At 48.5% G+C, this 16,652-nt stretch overlaps 1 protein-coding gene across 14 annotated transcripts in view; it reads left to right on the forward strand.

Moving 5' to 3' along the window:
- MYO18A (myosin XVIIIA) overlaps positions 1-16,652 on the forward strand; it is a 1,313,149-nt gene that overhangs the window by 923,973 nt on the left and 372,524 nt on the right. For all 14 annotated transcript variants that reach the window (XM_069615286.1, XM_069615296.1, XM_069615289.1 and 11 more), the window contains one exon: positions 15,153-15,296. In XM_069615286.1, coding sequence (XP_069471387.1) covers positions 15,153-15,296 — 144 coding nt within the window. The remainder of the gene's footprint in view (positions 1-15,152; positions 15,297-16,652) is intronic.

Raw genomic sequence — 16,652 nt, forward strand, 5'->3', positions numbered from 1 at the left:
CATGCATTTAAAAAAAAAAAACTGCGGCGGGGGTATCCCCCGCAGCACTCCGCTCACCATAGTATACAGTATGGTGAGTGGGTGTTGCGGGGGTCACCCCGCAGCACACCTGAAAAAAAACGGAGGATGCAGGGGTGTCCCCCGCAACACCCTGCTCACTATACTAGAAACATGCAGCTGCCCACGAAAAAAAAATAAGAAAAGTACCCAGCGACGCCGGTTCACAAAAGTGAAAGTGAACTGGTGCAAGGTAAGTAGGGTGTGCAGTGGCGTCGCCAGGTATCAAATTTAGGAGGGGCACAGAGGGGGCCAAAGACAAAAGTAGGGGGGCACAGACAAATATAAGGGGAGAACATGGTCACTGCTCGTCTTAGGCAGGGGGGGCACATGGTTTCACAGGCCCCCCCCTAGCGACGCCACTGGCGGGTGTGGTGCGAGTGGGGGTGTGGGTTTTGTAGTGTTTTTAATAATGTGTTCTCATGGGAAATGTACGAACATTTTGTCATTTTGTATTTGTGCATTTCCCATTTTGTATTTGTGGATTTCCCATGCAAACTTTTCTGTCGCGGTAAAAGAAGCTGCAGTCGGATCACTCAGATCCAGTGAAGGCTAGTGCAACAATGAAATTCTTGGTGACGGCCTTGGGGGGGTACTAACGGAAGAGCACACCATTTTTTCCCTAAACTCTTTAAATCTGTTCCATAGTAGGGGTGTGAACTTCATCAATTATAAGCACTCCAAGGTTTTCAGTTGAGGGTGAGATTAAATTATTTGTGGAGGATCACACACTGTGGTTAAACAGTAAAGCGGGGATTTTAACCTTCTCTGTAACTTAGGCACTTGCCCACATACCTTCCAGGTTTTTTTTTGGTACAAATAGTTAAGTTGTATGCCAAGGCCTACAATGATACTATCTTATATAGTATGGTTGCAAAACATGCTAATTGCATTTTAAAGCATCATGACAACATGTAAATCCTCCTAACATGTTAAGCAAAAATAATATATTGTAGTTTTATTTTCCATATCCTGAATGGACAAATATAAGTCCTAATACAAAATACTGCAAGTCTCAAAAATCTATTTTAACACTTTACGTAAAGCACTTTAAGAAACACAATAAAAGGAGTTGTGTAACAAACTGCGTTATCCATGATGTTAAGAACATTTGACCATGGACATAAAACTATACTAATTTACCAAGTCGAACTAGTAGAACTCATGTATATAAACAAATCTTTCAAAGAGTACTTTCCTGTGTTGCTGGCTTTAACTTTCACCCATTTGTAAATTGTCAGGTGAATTTGGGCAGAAGAACCGGTATCACCCGGGCACTGGTTCTTTGAAGTAATAGCTCTTTGTATGATTGTATACAGATTTTACAAAGAATTGGAGCAGTCTTGTCGCTTTATATTAGTTGCTGATTTATTAATAGACTCAACCGACACGTGTTTCAACCCAACATGGATCTTTTTCAAGGCTGTGTCCACTGCATCAAGATGGGAGGTCATGGTGGCCATGTTGGGTCGAAACACGTGTCGGCTGAGTGTATTTATGCATCACCAACGAATATAAAGCAACAAGACAGTTCCATTTCTTTGTAATATCTGTATACAATCGTACAAAAAGCCATTACTTCAATGAACCAACCAGTGCCCTGGTTGATACCGGTTCTTCAACCCAAATTCATTCTATCCTTCGTCAAGACAGAAGAGCATTGTCTTGTAAGAACCCTCTCACCGGCAGCAAGTTCTACTTACTTTCATAACATCAGTGCAGTGATCTGCGAATTCTAGTGCTCCACCCACCCTAAGTTGTCAGGTGGTACAAGAGGCCTTTGAGTTGAAAATGACCCGTCGTGCGTAAGAAAGGCTCTGCTACAGACAACAAACAAAATGTGTTGGCGAGTTGGTAAGTTGCTGGCTGCAGAGCCTGCTGCATGTGTGTCTGAGGAGCTATGAATTCAGAAATGGGCAGTGCTTGATTCACCAAGCCCAGCTGATTGTAAGCTTTGCGCGGGAGAAAGAAAATACATCCATGACATTTTTCGTAACCCTTTAAACTAAAGGTACGCACGTTAAAAAAACAAAAGAACTAGTGGTACAGTGTACCAATGATTTATATGACACTTCCACCTCTTGCCGTACCCTTTCTGCTTCTCCAAAAAGCTCTCATTGCTGCTGCCTCTGAGTTGTACTGCACAAGCTCTCTTTTTAAGGAACGCTTGTACTGCTGGAGCATCGGCTCTGCCTGTGAGTGAAGCGTGCACTGTGGTATGCAGTTCATCGGTTACAATGTGTGCACTTGGCCTCACGCTCGTGAGGCCTGACCCTCTTTCTCCCTGAGAATCTCCAGTGCTGTAGTCAGTGGCGGATCAAGCCCTCATGGGGCCGCATGACCCTTCTTGGACAGGCCTGGCTTCTTTGACAATGTAAACGCACATCAAAAGGGGGTAGGACGTTCATTCTCATATGTGTTTACATTGTGAAAGAAGCCACGACAAGCCGAGAAGGGACCCAATCCCAGTTGCTGCAGTTTTAAAGCTCAGGCTGATTGCCATTCTTATGCACGGCCACACGCAGTGTCCTGAACTGGACTGTCTGTGTCTTTTTAATGACCTGCAACATGCCCCTTTCTCTTATCCAGCACACCCTTTGACACTGATAAGCTAGCAAGAAGGTGTTCACTTAAGACAAAGCTCCCCTTTTAAAGGTCTGCCATGATGTGTGGTGACATGTAAAAAAGGGTTGCTTTATATTTATAGGTATAGCGAGCTGGTCCATCCCCCATTGGCCACCCCCTTTCTGGGGGAATGAGACATCATGCAATAGATACATATACCAAAGAATAATAAGGACAACTGGTGTATATTTGGAAACACAAGATTAACATTTATTGGAGTCATACAGCAGTACAGGGGGCAGTCCCAGCCCTAAGTAAATTTGTATCCTTAGACTTCTAAGGTGGCCCCTTAGGCAGGCAATGTCATTGTCATAAGTTCCCGGGGACACGTGTCATTTCCGGTTTGCAGAGTGCAGACATAAGCCTCTGATTTGTCACTTCCGGTTTGCAGAGTAGTGGACATATGCCTCTGATTGTAACTGTCAAAGAGTAATTCTTCGGGACCACTGAATCTCGTTGACAAGGAGTCTCAACTGTCCCTAAAGGACTCAGTGCCAATCGTCCGAATTTGGCTTGAGGGTGGCCATCGGAAAACTGCCCACGGCCAAAACCGCAGCGTCCTTCTCCCCGGGTAGGACTTCCCCGTAACTCCACCTGTGACAGAAAAAAGAAAATTAGCTACTTTTACAAAAGCATGAACAAAACAACCACTAAATTTACACCCTTCGAAGTCCGCTGAAAAGCAATGGAAATACAAAACCTTAATTTCAATGAGTGAACTAAACTTTATGATAAGCAAACATACCCATTGCTTGCACTAAACACCCCCCCCCCCCCCGAACCATTTCAAAACTTCTTGTGCAAACTCCTTATATCGTATAAGTTGGCAACCTTTACAAGAGCATGAACCAAACAACCTATAAACCTACCCCCTTCGAAATCCGCTGAAAAGCAAAAGAAATCCAAAACCTTAATTTCAGTGAATGAACTAAATTTTATAATGAGCAAACCTGTACCTTGATTACCTATCAATTGCAATGAAAACCCTAGACCCACATGGGGTGGCCAGAAGAGTGGCTCGCTATGCAGGCTGTCCCTCTAGCGCCCCCTGCAGGGGCTGGACATCCCCTATTGCTCTTTACATCTTGTACAACAGCCTGCTGGAAGTTTATCACAAAAGTAAAGTTCATCCAACTAGTGGTCTAAAAAACAATTCTTTTTCAGGTTTTAAATATTTTTCATTGTGGGCTTTCTAGTTTTCCATTCAGGATGTGGAAAATAAAGCAACAACAATATTCTTTGGCTTTAACATGCGTCTCTAAGGGTTAACGTATTGTAATGTTGCTATAATATCAGATGTGTATTTTATAATCAAACTATCTGAGCTCTGAAGTTTCTCAGGGCCGCACGTGAGAAGTCCATACAGTTCCTGCATCTTTTTTCTCTCCCATTTGAAATTTAGGAAAACTTAAACTCCCAGAATTCCAGGAAAAATCAGGACTGGATGGCATTCTCATGCATAGCTATGGGAAATTGAGCACTCTTCTCTACAAGAGATTATTGTAGGCCTTAAAATCCAAACTTTAAACATTTGTGGCAAGTAGGCTTAGAAGGTCATGTGTGAAAATCCCAGCTTCACTGTTTGACAGCAGTGTGTGATCCTGGAAAATAATGTAATCCTTAGTGGACTAACCTCATCATAGCCATCATTAACTTTGTTCTCATTTTGCTGCCATTCACCAAAGTGGCATGGGCCATCCAGAGTACTGACCAGCAGAGAATGAGTGGAACGTTTTGCTATGCCTGGTTATGTTAAAGGTTCTTATACTGCACACTGTCGTCACCTGTGTGTTCCCTTGGTGCTCTGGCGGATCTGTAAAATAAGAGGGTAAGGGGAGTGTAAGTTAGTAGGACTGAGCGGGAGAAAAAAGAGCAAGGGAACTGCGTTGTACTGTTGGCAGCTTCAGTTCGGTTTACACCGTTTGCTGAACGTAGGTGTGATTAGTTCAGAGTTTGAGGTCTATGCAAAACGGTGAGTTTTTTTTGGTAGGGTTGATTAGTGGTGTACCCTACCCTATCCTACCCTCACTTTTTTGCTTGACTGTGGCCAGTGTCCCCATCCCAGTCGTATATTCTGGAGTGCTACACTTACCACACCTATTTCTCCCCTATTTCCGGTTTTGCACGCTATAGGGAAGGGTACACCTAAATCTCCCTCCCAATCGGACGGCTCTCTTCCTCTCAGCACTCCACTCCAGCTTACTCCGCAGTCCTTCTCATGGGCGAACACCTAAATTTGGAACCCAGCAGCAAATGCAGTGACACCTAGATTTGAAACACAGCAGCAAATGAACAAGCAGCTTGATTTGAGACAATTGGTCAGCTGGAGAGGACGCCTATATTTGGAAGTCAACAGGAGAGACTGCTTACTTTGCTATACAGTAGTAATTGAAAAATGAATATATTGAGTGACTAAAATGGGTGTGCTTGAGATAATAACAGTGGTAGGGTTTTGCTGATTGATGGCGGCTGGCTTCACAGGCGGACACGGGCAAACACAGACTGGAACTGCTTCTTTGGGAGCTGCCCTTTACCTTGGGGCCCTTAGCTGAGGGCTGCCCGGGCAGAGACTGCTCTGTGTGGTTGTGCTAAATGCTTCTCTGCAGGCGGGACAGTGAACCGCAAATCAGGATCAGGGTGCCGGCAGGCGCACAGTGCTTGGGAAAAGCAGAGAAACACAATTTTCCAAAATTTTGGACACAATAGAGGCAGATAGGTCTCTCTAAGCAAGGGGGTTCATGCTTACTTGACCCACAAGCTAAATTGATGCAGGAAGTAAGGCCCCCGAAGGCCTACACACATGCCGTAACTAATCAATAGGGGTTGGGTCCGCACCGGAGGTGGGACAATGAAGCAAGGCCACAGAAGGGTCCTATGTCATTCCATAGCCTGTTTTTGTTTCAACAAGTTTTTTTGCCACAGGTTTTTCTTTTTTGCAACAAAAACTCATCAATTTTGTTTTGTTGGTGCGGTCCACCCAAACCACCCCTTCCCAACTATTTACAACCTATACCCTATACCCCTAGCCCTTATATCCTTTTACCCAACCACCCCGCCCCCCCCCCATATTTTTCGCTGAGTTGTGGCAGCAAAATATCGGCAGGAAAAAACAAAGAAAAAAACAGGCAGGCAATGAATGAATGTCGTACCCTTGAAAGGCCTACAGCAATGATAGCCATTGGGTTAGTGTACCAACTGCTGCGATCTATGTTTAAACTGCTGGCCACGGGTTCCAATCCTCCTCAAGTTTCATCCTTCCGAGTTCAGGTTGAGTGATGTCACTTCCTGCGATATCATATGCAAATAAGGGCCTACAATTAATTTACTGCACTTTGCCCCACAATTCCTAAGGCCAGCCCTGACTTTGTGTGTGGGTACGCTTGCACTAATGCTGCCTGCTGAGTTGCACTGTAAAAGCTATGCATCTGTGGGAAGCTTGCACTATTGCAGAATCGGCTCTGCCAAAGAAAGCAGTTTGATGCACTGCACCTGTTATTACAATGGGTGCTTGATGTGTAAGGGTTACCGCACTGCTGCTGACTGTGCTATATCTGTTCTGTGTGGAGCGGAAGCTTGCTTTGACTCAGTGTTTTGTTGTCCGTGCGTACGTGTGAAGCTTATAATGCCTCTGTCTGCTATTCCTGCTCTGTTTATGAGGGACATGTACAGCGAGGAAAGATGAGTGCTGCATGATTACCAATGGCTTCTCCACAAGATGCGTGAGGAAAGCTTGTATTGTTGTGCCAAGTGCAGCGACTGTGACAGTATGAGTTCTTGATGGACAGGTGGTGCTTGCTTTGCCACTAAATGATGTAGCTGTTGTCGCGCGTGTTATGAAGATCTTGAACTGCACCATATTAGTAGAGCACCTGGCCTTGTCCTGATATTCCTGTATTTTGCCCCTGCTAAGGATATCCAGACCTTAGTATGTGGAATAAAAGGAACAGGTGGAAGAAAATAGGATGGGAAAGAGGGAGAAGGTGCCAAGAGATTGAGGAAGTAGAATGGGGAATCCTGTATTGTGGGAGCATGGGTCCATGTAGGTCCCGTCATGTCGACCGTAGATTGGCAATGGAAAAAATAGTTATTCTCTAAAGTGTTAGAATGAATTGGATTATATTTGTGAGGTAGATTTGAAAAACATTATGAAATTATTAAGCGTAAAGTGATAGGATGTGCAGTGGCCCTGAGTTAGGCTCAATTATGCCTTGAAGTATGTGGCATTGTTGCTCGGGCTTCAGCCCTACAGATAAGGGGTGTATCTGCCTAAAAATAGGCTGATACACTCCTAAAAATAGGCAAATACTCACAAAAAGTAAAAATACTTCCAACAAAAATAGAATATCGACACATAGGAGCCGTCCCCCTGCCTTCCTGTTTGGACCAGTAGTGCACATAGTGCCAAAGGAAGAAACTACAATTATTACTGCTTGATCCAAGAAGTAGTAGTCATTTATATAGCGCCCTTTTTCATGTGTATGGCCTCAACGCGCTTCTGGTAGGAACGCCCTCACGGACCGAAGTTCAAGTTTGAGAACATTCTCTGGAAAGGCTTAGAATGTGTGTGTGCATTTGGCCAAGATTAGGAATTAGGTGGGCTGGCTAGGCTCCAGTAAGCAACCTAAGAGGTCAGGCATGTGGATGGATGCTGAGGGCGGGCGGGCGGCTATTGTAATGCATTTCTTTGGTTAAGTACCAGCTACCATCAAACTGTCAGGATCTGTATACCAGAAGCCTGGGCACACCAGTCTGAGAGAAGGCAACTAGTTGGCTGTTCTGTGTTCATGTACACTGAGTGGTGTATGGATTGAGTGTGTAGAGTTGGCTGCCGCGACAACGGCTGGCATCCACCTGTAGGGGTGTGTACACGTGGCTTGTTGGAGTTTGCTGCAAGTGAGACTGATGCATGTGAAGGATGCCGTGACAGTAAACCTAGCAGCGGGGAAGAGGATTTCAGGTTGCCGTGGGAAACGGCCAGGTTCAGAGGGCCTTTCTGAAGGAGAGAGAGTTGTCAATGCGGTGGATGTGGAGTGCAAGATGGCAGGGGCTTGGATGGAGAACAAGGATCCTCCCAATCTGTTGGAATTGTAATGGGTGATAGCGAGGAGAAGTACAGAACCAGATCTTGGGTTTCTGGTGGGTTGATAGCTTATGAACTTATCTCGGAGACATTTTGACCTGGTGTTATGGAAGGCGTTCAGTGATGCACATGGCTTTAAAGGTAGTCCGTCGGCCGATAGGGAGCCAGTGTAGCACTCTGAGTGCAGGGCTAATATGTTCTCTTGGTGAGAGGACAAGGGGGAGACGAGAAGGAGAGTTTTGGATTATTTGTAGTTTCCTGAGCTGGAATGCTGGAGCCCATAAGTAAAGGAAGTTGGCATAGTCTATGCGGGAGAGGATGATGGCAAGGAAAGCAGAAATTTGGTGTGGGTAGGAGAGGTATGGGAAGATTTGCCAAGGGTACGTAGGTGGAAGAGACAGGTTCTGGACATAGAGTTGATGTGGTGGGATAGAAATCGATTAGAGTCCAGCGTGCATCTGAGATTTCTTTATAGAAATGGATGCTGCAGGGGTGGGTCCGTGGCCAGGGCATAGGTTGGGGAAGGAGAGAGGATTTGCTGCATATTAAGATTTCCATTTCACAGGTTTGGTCCATTTCAGAAAGGCAGGAGGAGAGGTGAGGGTGGGGCAGGCTGGCGAGTTGGGGATCTTGAGGATGATCTGGATGTCATCTGCATAGTTGTAGCAGATAAGGTTATGTGATCAAATCAGTGCATGGAGTGGGCTAAGGTAGATATTGAAGAGGCGGGGAGACAGGGAGGCTCCCTGCGGGGGCCCCCTTTCAGAACAGAGTGAGAGAGGGTGGAGAAAGCAGGGAGGAGCATCATTTACGAGCGTTTCAAAAGGAAGGAGGAGATCCATGTTAGAGCAGAATCTTTGATTCCTTAGTAGTGTAGCCTGTCTGCAAGTATGGTGTCGAAGGTGGTGGATAGGTTGAGAAGGCTGAGAGCTGCGCTTCTTTCTGAGTCTGCTGTTTTTATAAGTCATCCCAAACTGACACAATCATTTCCTCGAAGGGATCTGAAGCCTATTTGGGCTGGGTCAAGAAAGTTGTTGTTTTCTGTGACGAGGCAGAGCTGATTGTATGCAGTGCTGTCCAAGAGTTTGGCAATGAAGCTAGTGTTGGAAAAATGGCAGTAGTTGGAGGGATGGTGGTGGTCCAGTGAGGGTTTTTGACGAGCGGTTTGACGTAAGAGGTTTTGGAGACCTTCCAGAAGATACCTGAGGATAGGGACTGGTCAATGATGGACCGTGCAATGCTGCCTGCACATGTCGCTTGGATGTTCTTAAGAGCAAGGTCAGGGGTCTCCTGGAGAGCCTGAATGTCGACTTTAAGCTAGAAGTTTGAGGAACTCGGGGTGTGAAATGTGGGAGAAAGAGCAGAAGACCGGTCTAGAGGGAGGAGTAGGGCTGGGATAAGGTGGAGAGCGGGAAGAGGGGGGGGGTGTCAAAGCTAGTTTGGAGCGGATGGAACAGTGTCCATCGATGGTGATATTGTGAAAGTGTCCAGACAGAGCGTTGCAAGTGATTGGGAGTTAGGGGGTGGAGGGGTTGAGCAGCAAGGCATCTTGAATTCTGTGATGATTCTGTGCAGTTCCTGCCTAGGGTTATGGGAGTTAGAGATTTGGTTCCCATAGAAGTTTTTTGGGTCTTTTCTCATTTCTGACTGGTAGGTCCTTGTCAGTCTTGCAGGAGAGGTTTTGTTTTGAGAAGTGGGGTTGGTTCTCCAAGTCCCCTACAGTCGGTGTTTGAGGGTTTTGATTGGAGGTGGGCTGTGTACCACTTGGGGTCCGGACTCTGGGAAGTATGTCTCGTTGGAGTGAAAGGGATGAGGGCGCTGGAGATCCAATGATTAAAAAGTTCAATGGGTGGAGTACTTTACTGGAGTGAGGGGCTGGGATTGAGTTTAGGAGGGAGTTGAGTAGATTGGGGCTAATAGTGACTTTATTCCAGAGAGGGACGCAGGGAGGTTGTGGGGACCGGGTGGCACAGGGGTTGAAGAGGGAAGGCTGGTGTGCCTGGAGAAGTGAGGATGGGGAGGTCAGGAGGGAGAAGAAGATTGCAGAGTGATCTGTCTAGATTACAGGGCAGGGGCTGGGTGGATATCAGGTTTGTGACGCTGAATACTGCATGAAAGGTGTGGCTTGCGGAGTGGGTGGGGAGAGAGAGAAATTGGGTCAAGTTGAGGGTTTCTAGGTTACAGTGAGGGAGCAGGTCATGGGGTTTGAGAGTGTGTCGAACCAGATGTTGATATCTCCTAATATGGTGATAGAAGGATGCTGAATTAGGGTGGCTGATAAGGCGTCCCTGAGGCAGTCTGCAAAGTTCTGGTTGTAGCCACGGGGTCTGTGTAGGAGTAGAAAGATATGGGTGATAGAGGGGGAAGAGTTGAAACTTTACTAGCAGTGATTCACAGTTAGTGCTATGGGGTAAATTATCCTTAAGTAGGACCGTGATCTGGTGTTTGTGGAGGATGGCCAACCTTCCTCCTCTGCTGGATCTATTCTGTACAATCTGGTTGTACCCTGGGGGAAATGCCTTGTGTGCAATAGGTTTGTAGTCGTCAGAGAACCAGGTCTCTGTGGTGAAGAGGTTGTCCAGGTTTTCGTCTGATATAAAGTCAAAGATGTTACATTTGTTTTTGGAGACTGACCTGCCGTTGATGAGTATGCAAGAGAGCATGTTCAGTTTCCAGAGGGGGTGTGTGTTAGGAGTAAAACCAGGGGTGGTGTGTGCATTGCTGGAGAAGATTGGTGAGTGGGAACGTCTGGTCGTGCTAGGGTGGCAAGGTGTGTTGTTGTAGGATAGGAGGGGGCTTGGGTTTTTGGGGGAGAGTGGAAGAGGACTAGGACAGGGTTGGGGGTGGGAGGAGAGTGTTGGGCAGAATAGGAAGGTGGCAAAGAGTGGGATCCCTGATGGAGAAGAGGTGACTAGTGGGTTGGGAGGTCCTGAGGTAGAGGCAACCAGTGACCTTTCAGGGATACAGGGGGCCGAGGCGTGTGTGTGAGAGTGAGGGGGGCTGTTGGGATTTGTGTGTTGGCCAGGACATCCCTTTCTGCGATTAGTGAGGGGAAGCAGAGGTTGTAAGGGTAATGTGTATGGAGGGAGAAGTGGAGTTATGGTTGGGAGTGGGTGTGCGCGTGGTTAGTTAGGTGGAGATGGGGAGGAGAGATGTGAGGGTGGTTGAAGGGGCAGATGTTTTTGATTCTAGATTGCCAGCGTACAGCTCTGATTTGGGAGGTGCAAGATCTGTGTGGATGGTGTACGGGTTGGTAGCGGGGGGAGTTGGGATTTGAGAGGTAGAGCTTTGAGCCAGAAGTGGTGAAGAGGGGATAGTGGGCTTTGTTTATGATTGGATAGGGGAGACAGCCTGGGGGTGGAGAAGGAGGGAAGAGGTTGGCTGGGTAAGTCATTGGATTTCTGGAGTGCCAGCATGCAGCTCTGATCTGGGCAGTGTATGGCATCGTAGCTTGGGTGTAGCCGAAAAGAGCTGGAAAAATGTGTGCAGAGGGGCAGATTGTGGTAGGGAAATGAACTTCGATTCAAAACATACAGGGAGGTGGGAAAATACACCTGGATTCAAAACATACACTGCAATGGGAAAATGTACCTAGATTCAAAACATACATTGTAATGGAAAAATGCACCTAAATTCAAAGCATACACTGTAGTGGGAAAATGCGAGAAGATTCAATGACGCACGGGTATAAGTCTACCTGAAACATATAACTTGCCTAGTGCATGGATGCCTATCCACCCCTCTTTCCAGAGCTTTACTGCTTGACCACCATGCCCGATCCTCTAGGTGTGGAGTGGTGGCAGTGCAATGGTGAGATAAACAGCACATTGCCAATCGGTACAATGCCATGAGCAGGCAGTGATATAAGAGTGGTGCGGTTTTATCTGAATGTAGTAATGGCTGTGTTCACCGCCCGCACCAGCCTTACCTTAGTTGTTGCTGCAGGATGCTCCACCAGTCGTCCATGGGCAAACAGGGAATGGGATTTGCCCTAAAGGGAGCTGCCCTTTGAAGTGGTCCCTGTCCGGCTATCTGGCAAGGCTGCCATTGGAAGGCCTGTGAAGTGATTTGGATCCAGACACTTGAGCCGGTCCCTGGCCAATCGGAGATGGAAGGAGGCGGGCAGGGGAGAGGGAGGGAGGGAGGGACGGACGGGCAGAGGGAAGGAGGGAGGGAGGAAGGAAGGGCAAGAGGGAGGAGCAGCAGACGGAAAACAAACATGGAAGGCAAGTAGGCGAGGAAACAAAATGGGGCTGGAGCGCTGCGCTTGGATTGCCCAGACAGGGACACTCACCAGGGTCTGCTGCTCAGGTTAGAGTGGGAGTCGCAAAGGCCCACTGCACACCACCTGCAGCAGTGTGCACTATGGGTTGTTTTTTGGGGTCTGAACACGTGACCCGGTGCCTGGCCTATTAGGGATGGAAGGAGGCAGGGAGGGAGGAAGGAGGCAGGGAGGGAGGAAGGAGCAGGAGAGGGAAAACAACCCGGAAAGGGAAGCAGGCGAGGAAACAAAATGGGGCAGGAGGATTGAGCTTGAATTGCCCAGACAAGGACACTCGCCAAGGTCTGCTGCTCATGTGGGAGTGAGGGTCGCAAAGGTCAGTGGTAAAAATGTATCTTTCAATGTGCATAAATAACTAGGTGCAAAGAAGTGCTTATTACAAAAACATGACTACTTTACAGTTAAAATATATTTGACTCTTATTAAATACTCCCATTGGGAAAGGCACTTACTTTTTTACTCCCTAAAACACCTTATGGAGCACTGCCGGGCTTCTATTTTATCACAGGGGGCTATCCGTTTCATGTACTGCCCCTGTTCCACTATTGTAAGTGATGTGTGATGGATGCTTGCACTGCTGTTGCATGTCCTGCGTCTGTTACCTTATGTCTAGTTGATCGATAGAGGGCGGCGCTTGCTCTGTTACTAAAGCGTGAAGCGTGCCTTTGTGTGTTTCTTGTACTGCCCCTGTTCCACTATTGTAAGTGGTGTGTGATGGATGCTTGCATTGCTGTAACATGTGCTGCGCCTATTTAGTTGTACTTGATGTGTGACGAATGCAAGTATGTCGGTGTGAGGGATGCTTGCAATGCTGCTGACTGCTGTCGGTGTGAAGGATGTCTGCAGTGCTGCTGACTGCTGAACCTTCTGTCGGTGTGAGGGATGCTTGCTGTGCTGCTGAATGATGTACCTTCTGTCGGTGTGAGGGATGCTTGCAGTGCTGCTGACTGCTGTACCTTCTGTCGGTGTGAGGGATGCTTGCAGTGCTGCTGACTGCTGTACCTTCTGTCAGTGTGAGGGACGTTTGCAGTGCTGCTGACTGCTGTACCTTCTGTCGGTGTGAGGGACGCTTTCAGTGCTGCTGACTGCTGTACCTTTCTGTCGGTGTGAGGGACGCTTGCAGTGCTGCTGACTGCTGTACCTTCTGTCAGTGTGAGGGACGTTTGCAGTGCTGCTGACTGCTGTACCTTTCTGTCGGTGTGAGGGATGCTTGCAGTGCTGCTGACTGCTGTACCTTCTGTCGGTGTAAGGGATGCTTGCAGTGCTGCTGAATGATGTACCTTCTGTCAGTGTGAGGGATGCTTGCAGTGCTGCTGACTGCTGTACCTTCTGTCGGTGTGAGGGACGTTTGCAGTGCTGCTGACTGCTGTACCTTTCTGTCGGTGTGAGGGATGCTTGCAGTGCTGCTGACTGCTGTACCTTCTGTCGGTGTAAGGGATGCTTGCAGTGCTGCTGAATGATGTACCTTCTGTCAGTGTGAGGGATGCTTGCAGTGCTGCTGACTGCTGTACCTTCTGTCGGTGTGAGGGACGTTTGCAGTGCTGCTGACTGCTGTACCTTTCTGTCGGTGTGAGGGATGCTTGCAGTGCTGCTGACTGCTGTACCTTCTGTCGGTGTAAGGGATGCTTGCAGTGCTGCTGAATGATGTACCTTCTGTCAGTGTGAGGGATGCTTGCAGTGCTGCTGACTGCTGTACCTTCTGTCGGTGTGAGGGATGCTTGCAGTGCTGCTGACTGCTGTACCTTTCTGTCGGTGTGAGGGACGCTTGCAGTGCTGCTGACTGCTGTACCTTCTGTCAGTGTGAGGGACGTTTGCAGTGCTGCTGACTGCTGTACCTTTCTGTCAGTGTGAGGGACGCTTGCAGTGCTGCTGACTGCTGTAACTTCTGTCGGTGTGAGGGACGCTTGCAGTGCTGCTGACTGCTGTAACTTCTGTCGGTGTGAGGGACGCTTGCAGTGCTGCTGACTGCTGTACCTTTCTGTCGGTGTGAGGGATGCTTGCAGTGCTGCTGACTGCTGTACCTTCTGTCGGTGTGAGGGATGCTTGCAGTGCTGCTGACTGCTGTACCTTCTGTCGGTGTGAGGGATGCTTGCAGTGCTGCTGACTGCTGTACCTTCTGTCGGTGTGAGGGATGCTTGCATTGCTGCTGACTTTGTTGTAGATAAGCTCCTTTTGACTGCTGTACCTTCTGTCGGTGTGAGGGATGCTTGCAGTGCTGCTGACTGCTGTACCTTCTGTCGGTGTGAGGGATGCTTACAGTGCTGCTGACTGCTGTACCTTCTGTCGGTGTGAGGGATGCTTGCAGTGCTGCTGACTTTGTTTTAGATAAGCTCCTTTTGACGTGAGCAGTTGCGTATGAAAACCTGATCCTGCCAAATCCGAACACGGGCCCTCTGAAGCCCATCCCTCCTGGCCGAGGTTCCCGTAGGCCTCAATGTATGAGCTTGCCAGGGCAACCTCGTACACTACCCAGAATGCCCCAGATAGCTAGTCCAGATGCCGCCAGCTTCCTTCATGGGCTGATTACAGACCTTACTCGTGTAAGAAGGCGGCCGCGGGAATAGAATGTACACTACCCACACGCCCAGGGGCCAGTGTTGGGTCTGTCCATAGATGGCCACATGTGGCAGAGATGTGCTCAGAGTTGGAGCCCCTAATCCCTTAAATAAGCAAATGACACGACCCCCTATGAACAGGAGCATCTGCAGAGTCGAGGTCCTTTTAGGGACAAAGTGTGGCTGCTTTAACGGCAGGATGGGGACAGTTTGATGGCAGGGTAGGGTCTCGTTTACGAGCAGCTTAAGTGCCCCGTTAATGGGCACGGCGGAGTCCCTGTAACGGTAGGATGATAGGGGCAGGATCGCCTCTGCTCGTGCTTTGCTGGCGGTGATGTTGATGATCTCTGAGACGGGCCCTGGGTTTCCGCGGAGCTGGTGATGCCAGTCTATGTAGGAGTGAGTGAGTGTGCGTGCCAGGCCGGTTCCCTCGCCCCCTTATCCGCGCTTCCCCTCTCTCTCCCCATGTATGGCGAGCCTGGCGCCGCGCTGCGCTGCATCTCGCAGTGAGACTCATCGCTCTCTCTCTCTCTCTCTCCCTTTGCCTCCCCAGATCCAGAACCTGGCGATCCGCTGCGTGCAGAAGAACATCAAGAAGAACAAGGGGGTGAAAGACTGGCCCTGGTGGAAGCTCTTCACCACCGTGCGGCCGCTCATCGAGGTGCAGCTCACCGAGGAGCAGATTCGGGGCAAAGACGTACGTATGGCAGGCTGCCCTGCCCCCGCCAGATTAGGCTAGAGAGCCCTGGATGCACCCGAGGGTGCTGTGTGCCACAGCTGCTGCTTCAGGTGTGAATGACGTGCTCTCGTGCTCTTCTCCGGTGCGGGCATCTTTCTCCCTTCCAGTCTTCTGTAGTAGTTTGTCTGGCAGCTTGCAGTGAAGTGGCATGCTAGAAATATTACTGCGGGTGCAGCGCTGCCCCCCTTTTTTAGCTGGACTCCCCCCCCTCAGATGCACTCATGCGAGGGAGGAACCCAGGACTCCCCTGTGGCAGAAGTACAGTAAAGAGCGGATGAGGGTAGATTGGAGTGATATAGGCGTACCAGTGTTACAGGTGTGTAACTTTCCTTTGCTTAGTGTGGGCATTTCCAGATTGTGAATCGTGCCCTCAGTGCAGGGGAGCATCCAAGCTCCTCTGCAATGTCTGGCACCAAAACGAGTGCACCTACAAGTAAACAATGGCGTCCCTTTCTCCAGTGTGGGATTATCCTGCGATTGTTTTTTCAGCTGCCTTACCTGACGCCAGGACATATGCTACGCATGCAAGTCTATCTGGAAATCCATAATGGCGAACCGCACTCACTGGTAGGGTAAGTTACCTATTCTTCTCCAATTTGGAACCAGTGAGACGCGCATGCTTAGTATATATCCCAGTGTCTGGCAAGGGAGTGCTTAGTTGATGCCGGGACATAGACTAAACATTCACGTCTACAAGGATATCCATACAGGAGAACTATATTCACAGGAAGGTGCGCAACTCATTCCTCCGCAGTATGGAATTGCTAATACATAGCATATATCCCGGCGTCAGATAAGAGCTCCCTTACCTTATGCCGGGAAATATGCTTGGAAGGTGGGTGTATAAGGATAGCCATACTGGACTACCATATTCACAGGTAGGTAAGTAACCCATTCTTCTCCAGTATGGCTATCCGTATAGGCTCACATGCTTAGCATATATCCCAGCGTCGGGTAAGGGGTTACATACAGACGCTGGGATATATGCTAATCAGGAGTCTATAGGGCCAGCTATACTGGAGAGCCATTCTTCTCGGGTATGGAATCATTTCTAGGCTTGCATACGAGCATATATCCGGCGTCGTGTAAGGCCTTCCTTGAGTTCTAACTGTTGAGATTTGCAGGCCATATAGAGACTTTGGGTGCTGCAGGGTTAGCCAAGAATGATCTTAAAATCTAGCAATGCTTATTGTGTCCCAAGCCATGAGTGCTCTGGTCTAGAACGGTAAAAAGGGGGCTGTGCAAGATCCCTGGCTTGCGCTTCTTCACTGCGTTGTGCATAGGTGCCACTTGCTATGCTTCCACGGGTCCCAT

This window comes from Ambystoma mexicanum, chromosome 9 (genome assembly GCF_040938575.1).
Source record: "Ambystoma mexicanum isolate Mex_15411 chromosome 9, UKY_AmexF1_1, whole genome shotgun sequence".
NCBI lineage: Eukaryota > Metazoa > Chordata > Amphibia > Caudata > Ambystomatidae > Ambystoma > Ambystoma mexicanum.